Here is a 24352-nt window from a genome sequence, read left to right on the forward strand (position 1 = left end):
CCAACTCAATATAAAGCCTCAGCATAGATGTAGCAGTTCTCCACAACTCATGAGCTGCTTGCTCATGAGACTGTGACCAGAACAAAAAAACTCTTTACCCCTTTGGGGTGTATTTACATCCTTCACTTAAATGATTTGTTCTCTAATAAGCAAATCACATGGCAGCTATTGAAAGTATAAAGACATGTTGCAATCATATTAACAACTCCCAAATAATTACTGAAGAACTTAGTTCCATAATATTTATTTACTTAGGGTGATATATGTACTCCTATTGACCTGTATTTCTCATAGGCCACAACAGACTCTCCCTTGAAAGACCAGACAATTTTTTTGCCTAAATTGACATATAAGAGTCCACTCTCAAGGATCAACAGGTAATGCAGCAACTTCCCTAATGCCTAGCCACCATGGCCATTGGTTGGCTGGGAATGATGGGAGTTGCAGTCCAACACATCTGGAGGGCCCTAGGTTGGAAGGCTGGAGCAATGCTTCACAGCACACTCGGAAGAATGCCTCACTGTGTTCAATGGGGCTTACGCCTACGGAATTGTGCACAGTATCGTAGTGTTTGACTTAACATGTCATGAAGGCTTCAGTCAACTTTGCTTTTACTCTCTATATAGAAGACTGTGCAAAGCATGCATCAAGCTGTTTAAATACTGGGATTAATAAATTTAGCCATGGCCTACAAACAGGAATTAGAATCTGTCCTACTAGGCCTACCACCTGAAGTGACAAATAGGAGTCACCTTTATCAACCCAAGTAATAATCAGAAACAAGATATCACATTTTTTATTCAAAGAGAAAAAGCCATCAAGTATGAAGAGCTTTCCATTTCTGTACAAGCTGTAGCAGGATGAATGGGAATGATACTTTGGAAGAACTGGGACTTTGTTGTGTTAAGTGGGAAAGCCAACTAAACAAATTCCCCCAGGCTGCTAGTTCATGGGCACCATCACTATGGTCCCTAGCATCCATCAGACACACAATGGCTGCGAAATCCAGAAGAAAAAAGAACGCATGGTGAAAATCATGGACTAGCAAGAGATAGCTCAGAAGAAATAAAGTAAAATAATGGGCAGCCCTGGAAATCATGCATCAAGAGCTAGGAGAGAACACTCATCTCCCTCCAGAAAGCCAGTGTGAAAAAGCTAGTGTAGTTTGGGGGAAAGGCTTCTGCATCTCGGTTCAAATACCAGTTCAGACTCAGATATATTAGCTACCCTTAGATAAGTTACCATGTCTCAGCTTCAGTTCCCCATTTGCAAAATTAGAATAATAGCTACCAGACTGTTGCAAAGAAGCAGAGAAGGAAGCATTATACACTTTGAGCATTAGGATTAAGTAAAGTGTAAAATCTTTAAAAGATGTCCTTGGGTAAAATGGTTTCCAAAGAGAAAACAATTACAGTTCATCCAGAACTCATTTATGATTTATCTCACAAGACAAGCAGTAGTCTAAGAGGTAACAACCACAGGAGGTCCAGATAGTCCCTCTGACAGTAATGAAAATTCTATATGTACAGAGAAAAGGCCAAGGTCAAAATTCACCAGGAACTTCACCTGTGCATGCCCGATCACTCCCATTGGATTGGATCATAAATCAGTTATCAGATGCAGAATATAAACTAAGATTTTATTTGTATTTAATCAGGGAAATAACAGCAAGCAATAGAGGCCAGATGGAATGAAAAGCAGCTGTTTGTGAACAGAGCATATAACAAGACATTTCATAAAGGCTTGGAGGAAAATATAAATTCTGAGTTCTTTGGAAACCAGCATTAATTTATTTATTGTTTAGCCAAAGGTGATCTACACATGGCCTGCCAGCAGCCCCCTCTACTACTGCCTCTGAAATCTGCAAGCAAAAAACTGCCAATTTAATGGCATCTTTTGGTGGCAAATCACTATACAGGGGTAAAAAGAACTAATTTCCTTGGAAACAAGCTAAATTTATCTTTTACAACCCTTCATAGTGTGTAGCCGCTGACATTTGTCAGCAAACCACTGATTTTTTTGCTGCTGCCAAATTCAGCGGAGTGGTGGCAGTAGGACTGTGGCCCACAGGAGGAGTTGGAAGTGGCTTCTGGAGCCCCTGAAGTTGCTCACTCCTGGTTTATACACTAAGCCCTTGGCAGTTAAATTTTTTAACATCAATGTTAAATGTCTAGACAGCCAGCAATCAAATACATGAGTTTTTTCAAGCCCCAAGCCAAGCCAATGCAGATTTTAAGAACTAGACAATCCTTTTTTTGGATTAACATTCCTCACTGCAACAGAAGCATATGCATTCTCTGTATACTTACCTGTTTCTCTGCATTCTGCAGGAGGTAGGAAGGGATGCAGGGAGGCAAGTCACACTGCCTGTCTCCTGTAGGCACCTTCAGGTGAGAGGAGGATGGTGACAGTACTTTGTTTTTCTTGGAGTTTGCCACTGCTGCGGAGCCCAGTCGACCCTGCTGTTTCATCACATCCTCATGCTGGAGATCACCCAAGACAACTGGGCCCTAAGGAATAAGATGGACATTATTCACATGTATGAAGCTCTTATAAATGACCTAAAGTACACAAGGCAGATAACACATTTATTCAAAATCAAAACATAAAAATATAAATAACAATACAGATGTATTTTTGTTGGTTAAATAGGATTGTACAACCCTAACCATTCTGGAGGTCACTTTTATATTTTCACTACATTAACCACCACATGAAAGCATTTTATTTTTTTTTACAACTTCAACTTAGTCATTCATTTCTTTTTAACCCACATTTCCTCACTGCGCCCTACAGAACACATCGAACTACCATCAGTCATCAGGGCTTGGAAATTCCATCTCAACATTTGTGGGACGGTTTAAAATCCTATGGGGAAAAAGAGAGACTAAGACCATGCTAATCCTACTGAAACTTTGCAGGACGTAACACACTATAATACACACACAAAAAGGGAAACAGCCTTCAGCTGGTTAGCAATCTTTAGAACTCTCATGCGAATTTAAAATAACCTTTTCTAGTCTGCTATTTTGCAGAAGTGGCACCACAGGGAAGACAGAAAGATGGCAAATTACACTCCCATGATACAGTCCAGTAAGATCCCCATCACCTTGCCCCCCATAATACGCACAACCCTGAATACAGTTTGCACTGGAACACAAACTGATTAGTAAAAATATATTAACCTATAGTTTTGAACCAACCACTGACAGAAGTCTGGAACAATCAACAGGAAGTCTAAGGATTTTGACTGACAGAGGTCTGAGAATCAGGCCAGGGAGATCTGCAACCATATCTTAGCAGTTCCTACTAGCTGCCCCTTCTTCAACCCCAATCCAGCACAAGTCTGCTATTTTGGAGAAAGGAAGAAAAAGCAGAAGGGAAAGGATGGTCAGAGATGTAGTTGTAGCAGATGATTGATAGGATTAAAGCACAGAAGCAGGGCCAAGGGTGTGCATACCAAACACATGGAATCAATGTTCCGCAGGAGAAAACAAAACAGCAGGAAACAAACAAGAGACAGAAATGAGCTATGTTCTACCCCAACCACCAGGACCTCCGGGGTGGCAACATGGATACTGCAAGCAGAAATACTGAAAGATCATACAGGATTTCATTGAGGAGGAGGATTTGGAAATCAATGGCTGCTAGTCATGATGGTTACATATTACCTCCAATACAACAAAAATGCATCTGCATACCAGTTGCTGGAGAACATGAGCAGGAGGGTGCTAAATTGTGCTTCTATCCTGCTTCTGGACTACCTATACGCATGTAACTGGCCACTGTGCAAACAGAGTGCTGGACTAGATAGGCCTTTGATCTGATCCAGCAGGGCTCTTATGTTCTTAAGCACAACTTGGGTTCAGAATTAGGGGCTCTCCAGTTGTGCAGTGGGGAGATTTTTATTCACTTAAATTCCCACCCTTCCTACCTCCTCTTTCCCTTAATCTTCCAAGAGCAAGTATATTTGTCAACAGCAGAATATCTGCAGTTGGGCAAACTTCCTGTACGTTTTTGTTTATTTAGTGCAAATGGTGCTGCAGCCAATGGATGCCCTTAATCCAGCCCCAATCAGCGCCAAATACCCACCACAATACATTTTCTTTGGGACTCAAGAATGCTTCTGATGGTTCCACTCTGCCAGCTTCTATTCCAACATGAATATAAGAAAACTCCCTTGTGCCAAGTCTTATGCGGTATCTAACATGTTATTAACTTAGTTTTGATTGGTTTAAAAATCATACTGTTGCAGGAAGTATCGTGGTGAATGAGACCACACAGCTGGCCTTTAATTATGCCAGAGTGTGGGCCCTAACTTGCACTGTACGTTAACTGCATCATGGTTATCATGGTCCTGAACTCACAAGATTAAAAAAAAAAACTGAACAAAACCTATAGTAAATATCCATAACTGTTTTGGAAGTCTCGTGGTGATCCAAAAGTGCCTTGTGAAGGCTACAAGTGCCTTGTGAACTGCCAATAACTCGAGTGCATTTATGTGAAGGCCTTCTCCTTCTGCGACCATCATGTATGGACTCGATAGGGACTGCAATGCACTCCCCATCCCAGGTTGGAAGCATCTGCTGTTACTATCTGAGAAGGTTGCTCTTGCTTGTTACTATCCCAGAAGATTGCTCCCGCAGATAGGTTCAGCAACAGTTCATGCAACTGTGCTTATCGCGTGACAGACATGGTCACTGCCATCAGTCCAAGTAAGCATTGGATTGCAGAAATGCAAACTGAGTGTCAAGAAGCAACAAAACAGGCATTGATATTAGAAACTCTGTCTGCTGGAAGAATGTCCTGCCCAGCGTGGAATCCAGGACTGCCCAAATATATCGAATTCAGGTAGTAGGAACAAGGTGAGATTTGGGCCCACTGACACAGAGACCAGTGTTGGAGAGAATCATAGAATCATAGAATCATAGAATAGTAGGGTTGGAAGGGGCCTACAAGGCCATCGAGTCCAACCCCCTGCTCAATGCAGGAAGAAGAGGGTGATGTCAATGTGAATCTGAAGTAGCAAATTGGATGGGGCTACCATCAGCCAGTTGTTGATATTTGGAAATACCATAATGCCCTGCAGCCAAAGATGAGCGGGGACTATTGCCATACACTTTGTAAACACCCTGGGAGCGCTAGCTAGCTAGACTAAATGGAAGAACCCAAAATTGGAAGCACCATTCCCAGATTGCAAGCATAGATATTGACAATGGCAAGTACAAATGGAAATGTGGAAATAGTGTCCATAAGATCCACAGACGTGAACCAGTCCCCTTCCTGAAGCAGGGGAAGGATGGTATTCAACGTCACCATGAGAAAGTTCTTGGGCTGAATGAAGTAATGCAGTTCTCATAAATCCAAAATGGGACAAAGACCTCCATCTTTCTTCGGGACCATGAATTAACAGGATATAAAACCTGGACCCAAGTGACTCAAGTTGGGGGATACTTTTACAGTCATTTTATTCCTACTTGGATGCCTCTTTCCAGAGGATAGTGCTGGGTGATTAATGATCTGTTCTGTGGCAATTATGTCACAAGTTTCTGCAGGTCTCAATATTATCACCTGTGCTAGTCAGCACCTACATGAAATGGCTGGGGGAGATTATGCCAGGATGTTGGCTGAGGTGTCATCAAATTACACCCGTTCCTGGATAGCGACAGCCTACCACAGTGATCCATGCACTGGTAACCTCATGATTATACTACTGTAACGTGCAATATATGGGGCTGCCCTTGTACCTGATTTGGAAGGTGCAGCTAGTGCAGAATGCACCAGCTAGGGTGCTCAGTAGGACACCAGCTATGTTCACATAACACCTGTGTTAAAATAACTGCACTGGCTGTCTGTTAGCTACTGAGCCATGTTAAAGGTTATGTTGTTGACATACAAAGCCCGACACAACTTGGGACCAGGACACCTAACAGACTGCCTTCGCCTATATATACCCAGCTGACCTTTGCGATCTTCAGAGGTGGCCTTGCTGGTCACTCCGCAACCCAACAGAATGTCACCATGTCATCTTGAAGGTGGACCTCCTTGGTCACAGTGCCCACCCCCTGGAACACCCTCCTCCATGCAATTCAGGGGGCAGAAAATAGGTTTCAAACACCTCCTGAAAACGCACTTGTTCACCAAGGCCTTGTCTAGCTTGTAAATAATTGCAATTAATTATATGCTGGTCCTTGTACTGTTCTGTACTGTTATTGTAGTTTTCATTTTTTTAAAATTATATTTTAGATATATTTGTATTGTTATTGTAATTGAAATTAATAGTGTATTTAAACGTATTTTAATATTTATATATTAACTGCTTTAGAGGTGTTTTAAGCAGTCTATAAGTATTATTAATAAATACATTAAACAAAAATGCAGGTGACGCTTAGCTTTACCTTTCCTTTTCATCTAACCCAAGTGTAACAGCGGATGTATTGAATCAGTACCTGAGCAGGGTAATGGACTGGATGAGGACCAATGAACTGAAGTTCAATCCAGATGAGACAGACGTACTGGGAGAGAGTGGTTCACTTGTCCAGCTGGACATAGTTCAACCTGTTCTGAAAGGGGCTGTAGTCCCCCTGAAAGATCAGGTACGCAGCTTGAGGGTGCTCCTGGAGCCATCATTATCACTTGAGGAACAGGTGGCCTTGGTGACGAGGAACGCCTTTTAACAGCTTAGTGTGACAGAGCAGCCGCGACCCTATTTGGACAGAGATAGCCTGGCAACAATCCACAGTGCTCTGCTAGCCTCCCAGTTGAATTACTACAATGTGTTCTACATAGAGCTACATTTGAAAATGACTTTGAAAATTCAATTAGTTCAAAACAGAACTGCTAGGCTACTAATTGGGACTGGTTGATGTGATCATGCAGTGCCAGTGCTTTGTCAGCTACACTGTTTTCCAATATATTTCTTGGCCCAGTTCAATGTGTTGCTGATGACCTTTAAAGCCCTAAGTGGCTTGGGACCAGAGTATCATTCTAAAGGAGTATTTCCTCCCATATATACCTGCTCAAGCCCTTAGGTCATCTTCAGAGGTCCTCCTCCAGGTGCTCCTGCTGAACGAAGCTAGGCAGGTGGCTACAACCAGGAGTCCCTTCTCAGTTTTGGCACCCTGCTTGTGGAATACCCTCCTCAATGAGGCTCACCTAGCACCTACACGGTTATGTTTTTTATGCCAGGAGAAGACCTTTCTTTTCTCCAACGCATTTTACATTTTATCTTGTATGTATTATAGCTGTTTTATATATTTCATATTTATCCCTGTGCAAATTGTTGTTTTCTATTGTATTTTATTCTTTTCGCTTTTGCAATGCGCCCAAAGAATTTATGTTATTGGGTGGATTAACAATATAAATGGAATAGGTGTATTGCCTAAATATCCGCTGAGAAAGTAGAAAGGATCCTCCTGAAAGGAATGAAGCTGCCCTACCTTGTTGGCACGAAGTTGCTTGTAAACGTCTGTCTGTTGCCTTATGCGATACTCCAAATCTGAAACTTGAGCCTGCAGCCATGTCCACCGGCAGATAATGGCCGCTCTCTCCATTGCCCACTGGCGCTCTGCTAGGCGTCGTCTGAAAAGCAAACATTTGCATGTTGTTAGTACCACTTTCTCACACTTCAATCTGATTTTCTTTATGTAGCTGACATTACAAGGAACACACAAGTGACAGAGTGTACCTATAAATAAAAAGCCAGTGCTTCCAGTCCGTTAAGGGAGCAATCCTATGGCCCTAGACAGTGCCTGAGGGGCCACAGTATACTTCCAATTCCCAGCTCCAAAGTTGGAGACAGCGCTCTAACCTCAGAGGGGGGAATCGAAGCTCCGACCCCCTCTCTCTCAGCACAGAAAGAACTGCGCCAGCTGCACTCTGAGGTCAGGAACTCATCCTCGGAGGAGGTATTTTGGTGAGTGGGGAGGGGAGGAGACTGAGGAGGCCGAGACTGAAGAGGCCAGGGTACAAGCTATCCGGAGGCCTCTCCAGCCTCCTTCCCTCCCCCTCTGAAGCGCCATCACTAGATGGGTATAAAAGCCTGTCTAGCAAAAAATGCAGGGCAGGAGGACTGGGAGGTGAAGATCACCTCCACTGGTACTCCCGTTCTTCATAGGATGACTATAAGCCTCTGAGTTTGGAGGCTTACAATCAATGCAATAGAATTGCGCCCTAAGACAGTTAAACTCTGGAAGTCACTGCCACAAGATGTGGGTTATGACTATTAACTAAGAAAGCTTCAAAGGGAGATTAGATAAATTCATGGAGTATAAGGCTATCAGTGGCTATTAGTAACAATGTCTATATGCAATGTCCAGTATCAGAGGCAGCAAGTGAAAAGGGATAGCGATCACATTAGGGAGAAGGAGACAAGATGAGTTTGGCCACGAAGTCCCCAGGATACATGCCAAAGCCGGATGGAGAACTGGGGAGAACAAGCCACTACAAGCCTGGTCGTCTGTCAGGCATACTATGAATTGTTCTGTGAACAACCAACCCTCTATGGCTTATTGTCATGTGTGAACCTGCCCATGTAACACAATCATTTATTTAATAGCAGGCCATAGGCCATTTCCCCATCATGGATCACTGCCATGTTGTGGCGAAGGGGCTTGCGTAACTCAGTGAAGCCATAAGCTATGCCGTACAGGGCCACCCAAGACGGACAGGTCATGGCAGAGAGTTTTGACAAAATGTAGTCCACTGGAGACGGAAATGGCAACCCACGCCAGTATTCTTGCCAAGAAAACCCCATGGAACGTATCACAAGGCTACAAGAGATGACGCCGGAAGATGAGCCCCTCAGGTCGGAAGGTGTCCAATATACTACTGGGGAAGAGCAGAGGGTATTTCCAAGTAGCGCCAGAAAGAGTGAAGCGGCTGGGCCAAAGCCGAAAGGACACTCAGCTGTGGATGTGTCTGGTGGTGAAAAGAAAATCCGATGCTGTCAAGAACAATATTGTTTAGGAACCTGGAATGTCAGATCAATGAATCAAGGTAAGCTGGAGGTGGTCAAACATGAGATGGCAAGATTGAACATCGACATCTTGGGAATCAGCGAACTAAAATGGACAGGCATGGGCGAATTTAATTCAGGTGACCATTATATCTCCTACTGTGGGCAAGAATCCCTTAGAAGAAATGGAATAGCACTCATAGTCAACAAAAGGGTGGGAAAAGCAGTACTGGGGTACAATCTTAAAAACGATAGAATGATCTCAGTACGAATCCAAGGCAAACCATTCAACATCACAGTAATTCAAGCCTATGCCCCAAACACTGAGGCCAAAGAAGCTGAGGTTGATCAGTTCTGTGAAGACCTACAACGCCTTCTAGAACTAACACCAAAAAAAGATGTCCTCTTCATCATAGGGGATTGGAATGCTAGAGTAGGAAGTCAAGAAATCACCGGGATAACAGGCAGGCATGGCCTTGGTGTACAAAATGAAGCAGGACAAAGGCTAATAGAGTTTTGCCAAGAGAACACACTAATCATAGCAAACACTCTTTTCCAACAGCACAAGAGGCGACTCTACACATGGACATCACCAGATGGTCAATATCGAAATCAGATTGATTATGTCCTTTGCAGCCAAAGATGGAGAAGCTCTATACAGTCAGTCAAAACAAGACCTGGAGCTGACTGTGGCTCAGATCTTGAGCTGCTTCTTGCAAAATTTCAGCTTAAATTGAAGAACGTAGGGAAAACCACTAAACCATTCAGGTATGACCTCAATCATATCCTTATGAATACACAGTGGAGGTGAGGAATAGATTTCAGGGATTAGACCTGATAGAGTGCCTGAGGAACTATGGACGGAGGTCCATAACGTTGTTGAGGAGGCAGCAACTCAATCCATCCCAAAGAAAAAGAAATGCAAGAAAGCAAAGGGGCTGTCTGATGAGGCTTTACAAGTAGCTGAGGAAAGAAGGGAAGCGAAAAGCAAGGGAGAAAGGGGAAGATATACCCAACTGAATGCAGAGTTCCAGAGAATAGCAAGGAGAAACAAGAAGGCCTTCTTAAATGAACAATGCCAAAGAAATCAAAGAAAACAATAGAATGGGAAAGTCTAGAGATCTCTTCAAGAAAACTGGAGACCTCAAGGGAACGTTTTGTGCAAAGACGGGCACGATAAAGGACAAAGAAGGCAGGGACCTAACAGAAGCAGATGAGATTAAGAAGAGGTGGAAAGAATACACAGAAGAACTATACAGGCAAGATCTTAATGTCCCTGATAGCCATGATAGTGCGGTCGCTGAACTTGAACCGGACATCCCAGAGAGTGAAGTCAAGTGGGCCTTAGGAAGCATTGCTAACAACAAAGCTGGCGGAGATGACAGTATTCCAGCTGAGCTATTTAAAATCCTAAAAGATGATGCTGTTAAAGTGTTGCACTCAATATGCCAACAAATTTGGAACACTCAGCAGTGGCCACAAGACTGGAAAAGGTCAGTTTACATTCCAGTTCCAAAGAAGGGCAATGCCAAAGAGTATTCAAACTACCGTACAACTGCGCTCATTTCACATGCCAGCAAGGTGATGCTCAAAATCCTACAAGCTAGGCTTTAGCAGTATGTGAACCGAGAAATACCAAAAGTACAAGCTGGGTTTCGAAGAGGCAGAGGAACTAGAGATCAAATCGCCAACATTTGCTGGATCATGGAGAAAGCAAGAGAATTCCAGAAAAACGTGTATTTCTGCTTCATTGACTACGCTAAAGCCTTTGTGTGGATCACAACAAACTGTGGCACATTCTGAAAGTGATGGGAGTACCAGACCACCTTACCTGTCTCCTGAGAAACCTGTACAAGGGTCAAGAAGCAACAGTAAGAACCGGACATGGAACAAACGATTGGTTCAAAATTGGGAAAGGAGTACGACAAGGCTGTATATTGTCACCCTGCTTATTATAATTTATATGATATAAATATGATATATATGAATATATATTCATCATGAGAAACGCCGGGTTGGATGAATCACAGATCGGAATTAAGATTGCCGGGAGAATGATCAACAACCTCAGATACGCAGACGATACCACCCTAATGGCAGAATGCGAAGAGGATCTAAAGAGCCTCTTGTTGAGGGTGAAAGTGGAGAGTGCAAAAGCTGGCTTGAAACTCAACATAAAAAAAAGAAAATCATAGCATCTGGCCCCATCACTTCCTGGCACATAGAAGGGGAAGAAATGGAAGCAGTGACAGATTTCATTTTCTTGGGCTCCAAGATCACCGCAGACGGTGACTGTAGCCATGAAATTAAAAGACGCTTGCTCCTTGGGAGGAAAGCTATGGCAAACCTAGACAGCATAGTAAGAAGCAGAGACATCACCTTGCCGACAAAGGTTCGTATAATCAAAGCTATGGTTTTCCCAGTAGCAACGTATGGCTGTGAGAGCTGGACTATAAGGAAGGCTGAGCGCTGAAGAATTGATGCCTTCGAACTGTGGTGCTGGAGAAGACTTTTACGAGTCCCCTGGACTGCAAGGAGGTCAAATCAGTCCATCCTAAAGGAAATCAACCCTGACTGCTCATTGGAAGGACAGATACTGAAGCTGAAGCTCAAATATTTCGGCCTCGTAATGCGAAGAGAAAACTCACTGGAAAAGACCCTGATGCTGGGAAAGATTGAAGGCAAAAGGAGAAGGGGACGGCAGAGGATGAGATGGCTAGATAGCATCACCAGTGCAATGAATATGGACTTGAGCACACTCCGGGAGAGAGCACAGGACAGGAAGGTCTGGCGTGCTATGGTCCATGCGGTCACGAAGAGTCGGGCACGACTGAACAACATATGCTATTTACATATACAAAGCAGCTAGAACAAATTAGGAAAAATACAGCCTGAAATCAAAATCTAAAATGGTTAAAACTAAAATAGATTCACAATAGATTTAAAATTAATTTGGATCAAACTGCTTCCATATTTAAATGGTTAATTATAATCTCACGGTTCAGACAACTAAAAGACCATTAAATCAAGGCATCCCCAGAATAGTAAACTGCATTATCAAAGATAAATTTTGCATGAATTCTCAATGCTGCCAAAGCAAAGAGTGAGACCTTGTGCATTGTAGTGGAATCTCTATCAGAGAAAAGAAAAAATCTTCTCTGGAACAGTGTTATAGTACAGGTAAGACAAAATAAAACCCAGAAATTTAGACCTTGGTTAAGAATATAAAGGGCAGGACAGCAAATAATGTGGCAGAACTTCAATGCTAACACAATATTCCCCCACCTCAAACATTCATCGTGCAATTACTTTGCAAACAACACAAGCAGGACACGTCAAAGAATCTGTGTGCCTGTGAGATCATTTATTTATTTGTTTGATTTCTACTCCACCTTTCTATCAAAACACATCACTCAAGGCAGCTTACAGGAGCAAGTGAAACTGATTAAAACAATACAAGCCAATGTGGTATAGCGGTGAGTATTGGCCTGGGAGCTGGGAGATCTGGGTTCTAATCCCCACTTGGCCATGGAAGCTCACTGGGTGACTTTGGGCCAATCACAGACTCTCAGTCCAACCTACCTCACAGGGTTGCTGTTGTGAGGATAAAATGGAGAGGAGGAGGACCGTGTAAGCTGCCTTGTAAGCAGTCTTGAAAGAAGGGCCTCTCCAAAAGATCTTAAGAACCAGGCAGGCTCGTATGGGAGAAGGTGTCTTTCAAGTAGCCTGTTCCCAAGCTGTATATAGGGCTTTATACATTGTAACGAGCACTTTAACAACATAAGAAGAGCCATGCTGGATCAGACCATACACAGTGGCCAACCAGCTGTTGACCAGGAAACCACAAGCAGGACACATGTGCAACGGCACCCTCCTGCTCATGTTCCCCAGCAACTAGTGTAAATAGGCATACCACCTCTGGTAGTGGAAGCAGCACATAGCCATCAAGACTAGTAGCCACTGATAGCCTTTTCCTCCAGGAATTTGTCTGACCCCCCATCCAAGTTGGCAGCCATCACATCTTGTAGTAGCGAATTCCACAGTTTAACTATGCGCTGTGTGAAGAAGTACTTCCTTTTATCTGTCCTGAACCTCCCACAAATCAGCTTTAAGGGATGACCTCAGGTTCTAGCATTATGAGAGGGAGTAAATTCTCCCTATCCACATTCTCCACACCACGCATAATTTTGTACACCTCTATCATGTCTCCTTGTGATACGTTCCATGGGGTTTTCTTGGCAAGAATACTGGAGTGGGTTGCCATTTCCTTCTCCAGTGGATCACAACAAACTGTGGCAAATTCTGAAAGTGATGGGAGTACCAGACCACCTTACCTGTCTCCTGAGAAACCTGTACGAGGGTCAAGAAGCAACAGTAAGAACCAGAAATGGAACAACCGATTGGTTCAAAATTGGGAAAGGAGTACGACAAGGCTGCATATTGTCACCCTGCTTATTTAACTTATATGCAGAGTACATCATGAGAAACACCAGGTTGGATGAATCACAGGTCAGAATTAAGATTGCCGGGAGAATTATCAACAACCTCCGATATGCAGACGATACCACCCTAATGGCAGAAAGCGAAGAGGATCTCAAGAGCCTCTTGTTGAGGGTGAAAGAGGAGAGTGCAAAAGCTGGTTTGAAACTCAACATTAAAAAAACTAAGATCATGGCATCTGGCCCCATCACTTCCTGGCATATAGAAGGGGAAGAAATGGAAGCAGTGACAGATTTTACTTTCTTGGGCTCCAAGATCACCGCAGACGGTGACTGTAGCCATGAAATTAAAAGACGCTTGCTCCTTGGGAGGAAAGCTATGGCCAACCTAGACAGCATAGTCAGAAGCAGAGACATCACCTTGCCGACAAAGGTCCGTCTAATCAAAGCTATGGTTTTCCCAGTAGTAATGTATGGCTGTGAGAGCTGGACTATAAGGAAGGCTGAGCGCCGAAGAATTGATGCTTTCGAATTGTGGTGCTGGAGAAGACTCTTACGAGTCCCCTGGACTGCAAGGAGGTCAAATCAGTCCATCCTAAAGGAAATCAACCCTGAGTGCTCATTGGAAGGACAGATAATGAAACTGAAGCTCCAGTATTTTGGCCACCTAATGCGAAGAGAAAACTCTCTGGAAAAGACCCTGATGCTGGGAAAGACTGAAGGCAAAAGGAGAAGGGGACGGCAGAGGATGAGATGGCTAGATAGCATCACGGATGCAATGAATATGAACTTGAGCATGCTCCGGGACAGAGCGCAGGACAGGAAGGCCTGGCGTGCTATGGTCCATGGGGTCACGAAGAGTCGGACACGACTGAACGACTGAACAACAACAATCATGTCTCCCCTGACCCTCCTTTTTTCCAAGCTAAACAATCCCAGCTGCTGTAACCTTCTCTCATAGGGGAGATGCTGCAGCCCCTTGATCATTTCAGTTGCTCTTTCCTGTACCTTTTCCGGCTCTACTTTTTCTACTTTTTTTAGGTGTGGTGACCAGAACTGTGCACAGTATTCCAAGTGTGGCCACACCATAGATTTATGATATGATAAATATGGGCAGTATGATATTGGCAGTTTTATTCTCAATTCCTTTTCTAATTATGCCTAACATGGAGTTTGCCTTTTTACAGCGGCTGCACACTGGGTTGACATCTTCACTGAGCTGCCCACTACAACCCCAAGATCTCTTTCTTCGTCAGTCACCACTAACTCAGATCCCATCAGGTTATACCTGAAGTTGAGATTTTTTGCCCCAACATGAATTCAACGTCCACTATGAATTCTGCCTGGAAACAGACCGGTATCCACTGAAGCTGTTGTAACAAGGGAGTGACGTGCTTCCTAACCAGCCCTGGTCAACTATCTGGCATTCTGGACTAGCTGAAGTTTCTGAATACTTTTCAAAGGCAGCCACACATAGAGTGCATTACAGTAGTCCAAACAGGATGTAACTAAAGTATGCATGACTACAGCCAGATCAGACATCTCTAGAAACAGGCACAGTTGGTGCACTAGCGTCAGCTGTGCAAACATACTCCTTGCCACAACAGAGACCTGGGCATCCAAGTTCAAGGACAACTCCAGGAGTACACCCAAACTTCAAGCCTGAGTCTTCAGGGGGAGCATAACCCCATCCAGAGTAAGTTGAATTCCTATTCCTTGATCAGCCTTTCGACTCACCAAAAGTCTTCTCTGGAGTAAGCTTCAAGTTGTTTGCCCTCATCTAGTCCATTACCAACATCAGGCACCAATTTAGAACCAGAACAACTTCCTTGGATTTAGATAGAAAGAAGAGCCAGAGTTGGTGCAAACCCCAAAACTACAGGCAATCTCTCCCATCACTTTCATATATATATGTTAAGTGATACGGAGGATAAAATGGAACCCTGAGGGACACCAACGGCCATGGTATCGAATAAGAATCTTCCAGTACCACCTTCTGAGATTGTCCCTCCAAGAAGGACCAGAGCTACTGTATAGTAGTGCCTCCCAGTCCCACTTTAGACAGACGCCTCAGAAGAATACCATGGTCAATCGTATTGAAAGCCACTGAAAGGTGCAACAGAACTAACAGGGACACACACACCCTGTCCAGTTCCCGGGATTGATCATCCACCAAGGCAACCAAAGCAGTCTCTGTCCCATAACTAGGCCTGAAGCCAGACTGAAATTGATCTAGATAATCCATCTCATCCAGAAATCCCTGGAGCTGAGAAGCCACCACAAACACCAGCACATTGCCCAAGAATGGAATATTGGAGACCATCTGGAAATTATCCACTACAGTGGGATTCAGAGAGCTTTTTAAAACAACAATAGCAAAGTTCTTGCCAGTGTCTTCTTAAGGCAAGAGAAAATCACGCTTTGCCATAAAGAGGTGTTCACCACACTACATTTACCCACTCAGCCAGTTCCTACCCCCGACTATTCTTATAAGCCAAGAAGGGCAAGGGTCCAGCATACAAGTAGTAGACCTCACCTCTCCAAAGATCCTGTCCACATCCTCATAAATTGAAAAATGGAAAAGGATCAATTGTAACTGGACAAGCAAGAGCCGAAGTGATGGTATCCAAGTCGGCACAGATACTATCAATTTTATCTGCAAAGTGTTGCACAAATTGGTCACAGTGGGCTATCAAGTGGTCCACCTCTTCTTGTGGGCCAGAGCATAATAGGCCTCTAACCACACAAAAAAGCTCCACTCAGGGCAACTCTAAGCAGATGCAATGATGGCAAAGTACAATTTCTTCGCTACCCTCACTGCCACAGAGTAGGCTTTCAAATGAGTTCTAGCCTATCTATGTTTGATCAGACTTGTTCCAAGTATTCCACCAATGGTGTACTAATCGACATCCCACTTGTTTCATCACCCACAGCGCCCTTAAAAACCAGAGGGCTCCTTTGGCTCCACTCCATGGCAGAGCGATCGTGTCAACCACCCGGGCCGTTTCTCCATTCCAGAGATCAACCAGGGCTTTAACAGAATCGCCAGCCGAGGCAACAGGAAAATCCCCAAGAGCCATCAGAAAGCCATTCGGATCCACCAGTCTCCTGAGGCAGACCATCTTAATCAGTCACCCGCCCCTGCAGAGGTTCCAAGTCCCAACAAGTCTAAACCCCTCAGTTAGTGATCTGTCCATGACTACAGAAAGTTCCTTCATCCCCAGATCACCATCATCCCATCCTACACAGAAAACCAGATTCAAAGTGTGCCTTGCTGAATGAGTGGGGCCAGATAGTAATTGGGACAGATCCATAGTTGCCATGGAGGCCATGAATTCCTGAGCCATTCTGGTCAAGGTGGCCTCAGCATATATGTTTAAGTACCCCGCACAACAAGCCACCAAGACCCCAGCACCAACCACAAGTTCCACACCAGTTGCTGGGGAACATGGGTGGGAGGGTGTTGTTGCATTCATGTCCTGCTTGTGGGTTCCTAGTTGACAGCTCGTTGGCCACTATGTGACCAGAATGCTGGACTAGATGGACCCTTGGTCTGATCCAGTATGGTTCTTCTTTTTACCTTGGCTAGCTCAGGACGGGAGACTGATGAGCAGCGGGACAGTCAGTACACCAACAGAATCTCTGATCTGTTCCAAACACCCACCTTCAGATACACACACTCAGAACTACAAGACTGCAGGATGGGGCACTTGGCCAGGGGGATAGAATCACGACAGACCACTGCAACTCCACCTCCCCACCCCCTAGATATTGCCTGCTACAACATGGAGAACCCAGGCAGGCAAAGCCGAGAGAGTTTTACTCCCCCAGTCTCATCCATCCAGGTCTCTGTGATACAGGCCAGGTCAGCACACTCTCCCAGGATCATGTCCTGGATGGCTGTTGCTTTCCCATTCACCAACCTGGCATTCAACAACAGTACCTTCAATCCAGGGGGACTATCACCAGGGCTACTCATGCTCTCTGATATGGGAGACAGCTTGTGAGCACTGATCAGATCTCATCTATCCTGCAGAAAGGTTACACTAAACTCTAAACCAATTTACCTGGTCACCTGAGTAGCAGTCATTCTGGCTGGAAACAGACGGACATCTAGTCCCCAATGTTGCCAGCCTTACTTTAACCTGTCCTGAACATCATTTAATCTATTTATGTCTACTCAGAATTAAGTCCCAGTGAGTTCAATAGGGCTTACTCCCAGGTAAACAAGAATAGGATTGCAATGTAAATTAGATTTAAAAGACACACTGGACTCAACAAGGAAAAGAAAAACAGGACTAGGCAATATTCTAATTCTGATTCTTTCCCCCCTTTTTAATCAAATGTTATTTTCCTGCCTAGCCATCTAATTGCCGCTAATGTTTCTAGACATCAGTCCTCTGTGGACTCTAACATAAAGACAAGTTTAAGATAAACAAACCTTTTCACTCTCAGTAATGACTTGTACCAGTACAAGAAAAACTCAATGAAGATTACAGAATCTACTACACTGGAGAACGACAAATAAACACATCTCAAAATTAAGCAACCCACCAATGTAAGTTGGATCATTAACTGTTTTCTACTTTACTAGATAAATGTCTTGGATGATGATTTGGAAAGCAAGAATAAATAGAAAGACTGACCAATAGTAAGTCTTGGATTGTATCTGCACTATGCTATACTGGCTGCCTTCTGTGGTTTGTTGTTGTTTTGTTACTGCTGCTTATGACACATTTGGCCTTTTGTCTTCTGGTTCCCTTGTGGATTTCTCTGCATTTCCCATTACATCTGCACACAGTGGATTATTGACTCATTTCTAGAATTTCCATCCCGCCTTTCAAAATTGTAATCAGGTTGGCTAACAAATGTAAAAAGTACAACAAAAATCTAAATAGCTGTGACAACTTAAAAGTAACAGTAATACATCATGTGGCTGCAAAAAAGGTGAATGCTATTTTGGGCTCCATTCATAGCAGCATAGCTTCCAAATCCCGGGAAGTACTAGTTCCCCTCTACTCAGCACTGGTTAGGCCTCATCTGGAGTACTTCGTCCAGTTCTGGGCACCACACTTTAAGAAGGATGCAGACAAACTGGAGAGGGTTCAGAGGAGGGCAACAAAGATGATCAGGGGACTGGAAACAAAGCCCTATGAGGAGAGACTGAAAGAACTGGGCATGTTTAGCCTTGAGAAGAGAAGACTGAGGGGAGATATGATAGCAGTCTTCAAGTACTTGAAAGGCTGTCACAGAGAAGAAGGCCAGGATCTCTTCTTGATCATCCCAGAGTGCAGGACACAGAATAATGGGCTCAAGTTCCAGGAAGCCACATTCCGAATGAACATCAGGAAAAACTTCCTGACTGTTGGAGCAATACGACAATGGAACCAATTACCTAGGGAGGTGGTGGGCTCTCCCACACTGGAGGCATTCAAGGCGAGGCTGGACAGCCATCTGTCAGGGATGCTCTGACTTGGATTCCTGCATTGGGCAGGGGGTTGGACTTGATGGCCTTGTAGGACCCTTCCAACCCTACTACTCTATGATTCTATGATCTTTAAAAGCAATATTTTGAGAAGGCCCACTGAACTAAAACTGTTTTGCTACTAACCTAAAAATGAGCAGCAACAGAGCCAGACATACCACTCCAGGGAAGCTGTCCCAACTTCTGGATACCACAACTGAAAAGGCGCTATCTCTGGTGCCTACTTGCTGCACATGAGACAATGTGAGGACCTGGAGAAGGGCTCCTGAGGTGAAACAGGAGTTCCCAGGCAGACTGATATGAGAAGTGATTCCTCTGGTCCAGTTTGTTTAGGACTTTAAAGTCAAAACCTTAAATTGAACCCAGAAGCTTATTGGTAACCAGTGCAACTGGTAAAGTGTAGTAAACTGCATCAGTGTAGTATGATTACAGGGGGTAACAAGGTTGCTTCTGAGGGGGTACATGGATAGATTGCTTACATTACGCTAATTCGGGGAGGGGTCACAGCTCAGTGGTAGAGCACAGGCCTTGCATGGAGAATGCCTCAAGTTCACCCCCAGCATCTCCAGCTAAAAGGATCAAGTAGCAGGGGGATGGGAAAGATTTGCCTGAGATCCTGGAGAGTCGCTGCCAATCAAGAGTCAAATGTACTGAGCCAGATGGACAAATCACCTGAACTGGCATAAAGCAGATTCCTTTGTCCTGTAAGAATTTATTGTAGTTGTGCCATAGTGTTCAAGATGAGAAACACGTAACATACATAGGCCCTGCTTCACACGTGTCTTACAATTCCCTAGACAGACTTTTCCTTCCACCACCAGGCAAAGATGTTTTTAGTCAAGTAGGCCTTTGGCATGTAAAATGTTCCGTTGGGTTGAGTGCAGTTTTTATTATTTTATTGTTGGGTTAAAAGTGGGTTGTTATGATGTGCAAATGGGGCCAGTATCTATTTCTGCCTATAAGACTGTTCACTTAAAATTCACAACTAAGTTCCTCACAACCTGTTATTCTATTCGTCAAAATTTGTCTTGGTATTTCTTGGACATTTATTTGAATATTTATTAACAGCCCTTCATCAAAAGAGATCAGGGCAGTGAACAATAAATATAACCCACACAGGTTAAAATTCTGGGTTGTTTGTCCTGCAGCAACCCAGAGTTCTGGGTTCTGACATCATGATAAACAACCCAGGGACAGGGTGTCCCTAGATTTTTTGTCACAGCAGGAGCAGGCGGACGGTGGGAACCAGCATGCATGCTTGCTCCTGCTTGTCTTTTCAACAACCCACGGGTTGCTATGACGTGCAAAGCTGGTCAATGACAGTAGATGCTGCTACAGACTATAAAAAGGAATCTCTTCTAATTAGAAGCAGTGGCTGTAGTTGGAATGTATACTGTGAAACAAAAAGGTCTTCTAACCACTCTGAAATGATCTCCAGATATTCAACTAACCACACAAGAGTTAAGGCCATTTCCCCAGAGAAACACATTTTTACTGTAGGAAGCAAGCAACTAGAACAGTAATTCGACAGTGACTTGGTTGCAAAAAACTCCCCTCTGCTACAAAGATAATTTGCTCATGACTTTTATATATAAAGCACATTAATATTGTACTAGATGCTGTACAAATTAACAAGGGAGATAGAAATGACCACTTGCTTCAGGGCTAGTCCGCACTCTACAGCAGGGATAGGCGATTTTTTTTAGCCTCAAGGGCCACATGAGGTACTGGGTGATAGATTGGGGGCCACACACACACACACAGGACGGGATCTCTGGGGAGGCTAAAATCTCCCCCCACCCCAGCAATCCCAATTGGGATTGCTACTACTCCACCACTTTTAGCAGTGGTGTAACAATGATCCCAGTTGTATGGGGACTACTGGGGGGAGGCTAAAGGCTCTTTCTCTCCACCCCCACCTCAGAGATCCTGATTCTAATTGCTGTTTCTTTGCCACTATACCAATGGGGAAACAGCAATCCTGGCTGCATCAGGAAGCTGACTGTGCTGGGGAAGAGTACCCACAGGGATGACTCCCATGCACCCTCTGCCCCAGTGCAAAAAGGCTCCTGACAGCCCGCTAAATGTCAGAAGTGCAACTGAGCTGAGGAAGTGGGCACATGGGTAGTCATCCCTGCAAGTGCTCTTCCACAACACAATTGCACTGCCTCAGTGCAGGATGGGTAATTGGGGGGAGGCACCTTGGGTTCCTGCAGCATGGTGCAAGTGGCCCGCATGTTGCCCATCCCTGTTCTATTGTAATTGTTGCATGCGCAGATATTCCTGAGGGGCTGCACACTGGAGGCTGCTGTTTCAGCCTGACTGGAACCAGGGTTGCTTGTAGTGGGAAATTCTGCGTTTCTGTACCATGAGAGATTGTTATAGTAATAGCAACACATCAGGTACTGTCATGTAACATCCTAGACAGCAAACAAGAACTTTAACTGTACGGCGCTTAGGACACAATCCTATGCATGTTTAGGCAGAAGAAAGTCCTTCAACTCCCAGCATTCCCTAGTCAGCATGGCTGGCTAGGGAATGCTGGGAGCTGCAGAAAGTTTCTCTGTCTAAACCTGCATAGGACTGCAACCTTAGCCTGTGCTGTTAAAGCAAAGCTGCAAAATTAGGAATAACTTCCCAGATCTGAGAACTGTCATTGTTATAATAAACTACTACATGCCAGGCCACCAGGTTAATAAACTGCATATAATCATGCCAGTTCTATAGAATTATTTAACATACAATCAGTTTTATAATCTTGTTGTCCTCATCACAGGGACCTTGTTAAACAAGTAAAGCTGAGTTAGCAATTTGCTCAAAGCCATCCAGATCTCTCAAGTTCAGACCCAACAGACCATCAGAATACACCACGCTCATCCCTGCAACCCACACAATATTTTTCTAGCACTGTAGCCTTTCTATACAATCTTAGTAAGTAGAGATGGTACCGACAGATCTTTAAGCAAAAAGCATTAAACTTTTCCGAGGAGACTTCTTTTGCTCAATTGGCCACTGATTTTGAGTCTTCCACAAGTGCACATTGCTCTAGCCCAAATGTAGAAGGTCCTCCCAAAAAACAGGGAAAGCCACAGATGCTCTTTGTTTCACTTTAGCACATACTTGCTGAAAAGCATGTCACACAGGGGTTGAATATATGAAGTCACACAATCTGGAACCCTAAAATAAGTTGTGTCAAAAGGAAAAGCTACTTTCTAAACTTGAAAAGCTGGATAACTTCAGTTCAGCCCTGTGCAAAGACTTTAGTTGACAATCAGAATGTAAACTATTACAGATCAATTCACTTCCAAAAATCTACAGCTGTAGGTGCCCTTCAGAGTCAGATGGAAAGAGGTAGAATTTAGAACTGGAGAGACCTTAGTTCAAACCCTGTCTAGTCAGTTGATTGCACCAGGTGCAATCCATCAGTACCACTGCTGCTGAGTAAACGTCAATTATAATGGGGTTTTGTCTTAAGGTTTGTTTACATGATCAATAACGCCTTCACTCACTCCAATGCCTGATCAAGGAGTGAAACAGAGGCTACAAGAATGAAGGAACCCTTGGTAAGATGTGGGCTCTTGGTTATCCTCTCTTTCAACTCAAAACAACGAACAAAACAAAGATTGCAACCTTCCAGCTGATTCATTAGCTATTCCCTTTTCTGGATGTTCTGATAACCTCAGGCTTAATTATTATAATGCACTCTACCTGGGGCTGGCCTTATAAAGTGTTTGGAAACTTCAATTTGTATAGAATGCCACCAGCCTGTTGCTCAGGCTTGGTCAGTGGACACACATTAATCTTTTTTTATTTACACTGAATACAGGAACAGCTAGGTAATCAATTTAAGCTGCTGATTTTAAGTTTTAAAGCTCTCAACAACTTAGAACACTCCAGGAGAGAGTGGAGGACAGGAAGGCATGGCGTGCTATGATCCATGGCGTCATGAAGAGGCGGACACGACTTAATGACTGAACAACAAAAAACAGAAAGACTGCCTTGTCCCGTATGTGCCACCCTACGTGTTCCGGTCATCATCTGCGGACTTGACTCCAAATGCCTCTCCCTAATGAAGGATGGCAAGACTTCTACAAAATACAGGCCTATTCAGTTGTGTTAACACTGTAGATTGCCCTCCCACAGGAGGCCTACCAGACTATACAGCTTCAAGAGACAAACTAAAATCCAGCTTTTTAGCAAGTTTCTCCTGAAATGATGATTGCTCCTGTGGTTATTGCTTAGTACTTGCTTTCTGTTGATTGTATTCCAATGGTGGTCCAGAATTTTTTTTATCGCCCAATTTGTGATGATATTGATTTCATTTTTGCTGCTGATTTTATGGTCGTTTTTGTTTTTTGTGTTGTTTTTATTGCCTCAATTAGCTGCCCAAGTTGAAATGAACGACAAGATAATTTTAAAAAACAAAACAAACTTCTGACAGTTCAAGTATCATGCAATCAGACAGCGAGCTGTGTCTACCTACTAATAAGGAATTGTGTCTGGAACACCCTGAAGATCTTGCTCTCTGAATGCAAGGGTTGGCAATTCAGGGCAATATTCCTAAATCAATTATGTACATTATCTCCAATTGTGTAACCTAATCGTATATATGTGTGTATAGTGCCTTCATCCAAAGGACTGCAGGGTGGTGAATAGCAAATACATTGTAACATACCAAAATATACAATCCTTAGTGAATTCCATGACAATTTCTATTAGCTCAGTTTCCCTATTTGCATAAGATGAACTGAAGTGATGCTACAACCCTTCTGAAGTAATAAGGATGATTTGGACCAGCTCACCAGATGGGAACTGCTTCCCTGCAGCAAAATCCCAGATGCTAATGATCTCTACCGAATACAATAACATGACTCGAGTGATGCGCTTACTTCCCATGCCAATGTTGCCTACCCCCCAAAACAAGTAATGTCAGCATGGGCAGTTACCACAACCATTGTCTGACCCTCATGACTGCCTCTATTTTATCTTCTCACTCTGCTATTTTTAACCAGATCATTTTAGCATTGGAGGAAGCAATCCTATGGCCACTAGTCAGCAGCTAGACGGCCACAGGATACATCAGTTTCCAGAAACCAACCTCAGAGCCTGTGCTCTGAGGTCAGTTCCCAGAAAACAGACCTTTCCCCCTCCCGCGCTCCCTCGCAGGCAGCGCGGAATGGCCCTGCACTCAGAAGAGGAGCACGGAGCAGTGAAAACAGGGCATTCCGGGGCAGGGAAGGCGGAAATGCTGGTACAACACATCGTATGTGTTGTCTGGCAGCCGCTTCCCCCACTCTACCTTCCCACAGCTAGACAGCTGAAATCGGCTGTCTAGCCTCCAATGCAGGGTGATCCCCTCTGTGCTTCTCCTGCCCTGCATTGGATAGGCGGCTGCCTCCGAGTTTGGAGGCAGCCGCCTATCCCCATAGGATTGCACCCTTGTTTTTATTTTGTTAGCTGCTCCAAGAACCT

General features: G+C 44.0%; 1 protein-coding gene across 10 annotated transcripts in view; it reads right to left on the reverse strand.

The window, feature by feature from the left end:
* LOC146345308 (KAT8 regulatory NSL complex subunit 1-like) overlaps positions 1-24352 on the reverse strand; it is an 81729-nt gene that overhangs the window by 46705 nt on the left and 10672 nt on the right. For all 10 annotated transcript variants that reach the window (XM_084859615.1, XM_084859612.1, XM_084859616.1 and 7 more), the window contains 2 exons: positions 7440-7581; positions 2310-2510 (listed from right to left, as the gene is read on the reverse strand). In XM_084859615.1, coding sequence (XP_084715741.1) covers positions 2310-2510; positions 7440-7553 — 315 coding nt within the window. In that variant the 5' untranslated portion in view covers positions 7554-7581. The remainder of the gene's footprint in view (positions 1-2309; positions 2511-7439; positions 7582-24352) is intronic.

The sequence above is a fragment of the Heloderma suspectum genome, chromosome 5 (genome assembly GCF_057233095.1).
Source record: "Heloderma suspectum isolate Gila_16-S chromosome 5, 16-S_ref, whole genome shotgun sequence".
NCBI classification, from domain to species: domain Eukaryota; kingdom Metazoa; phylum Chordata; class Lepidosauria; order Squamata; family Helodermatidae; genus Heloderma; species Heloderma suspectum.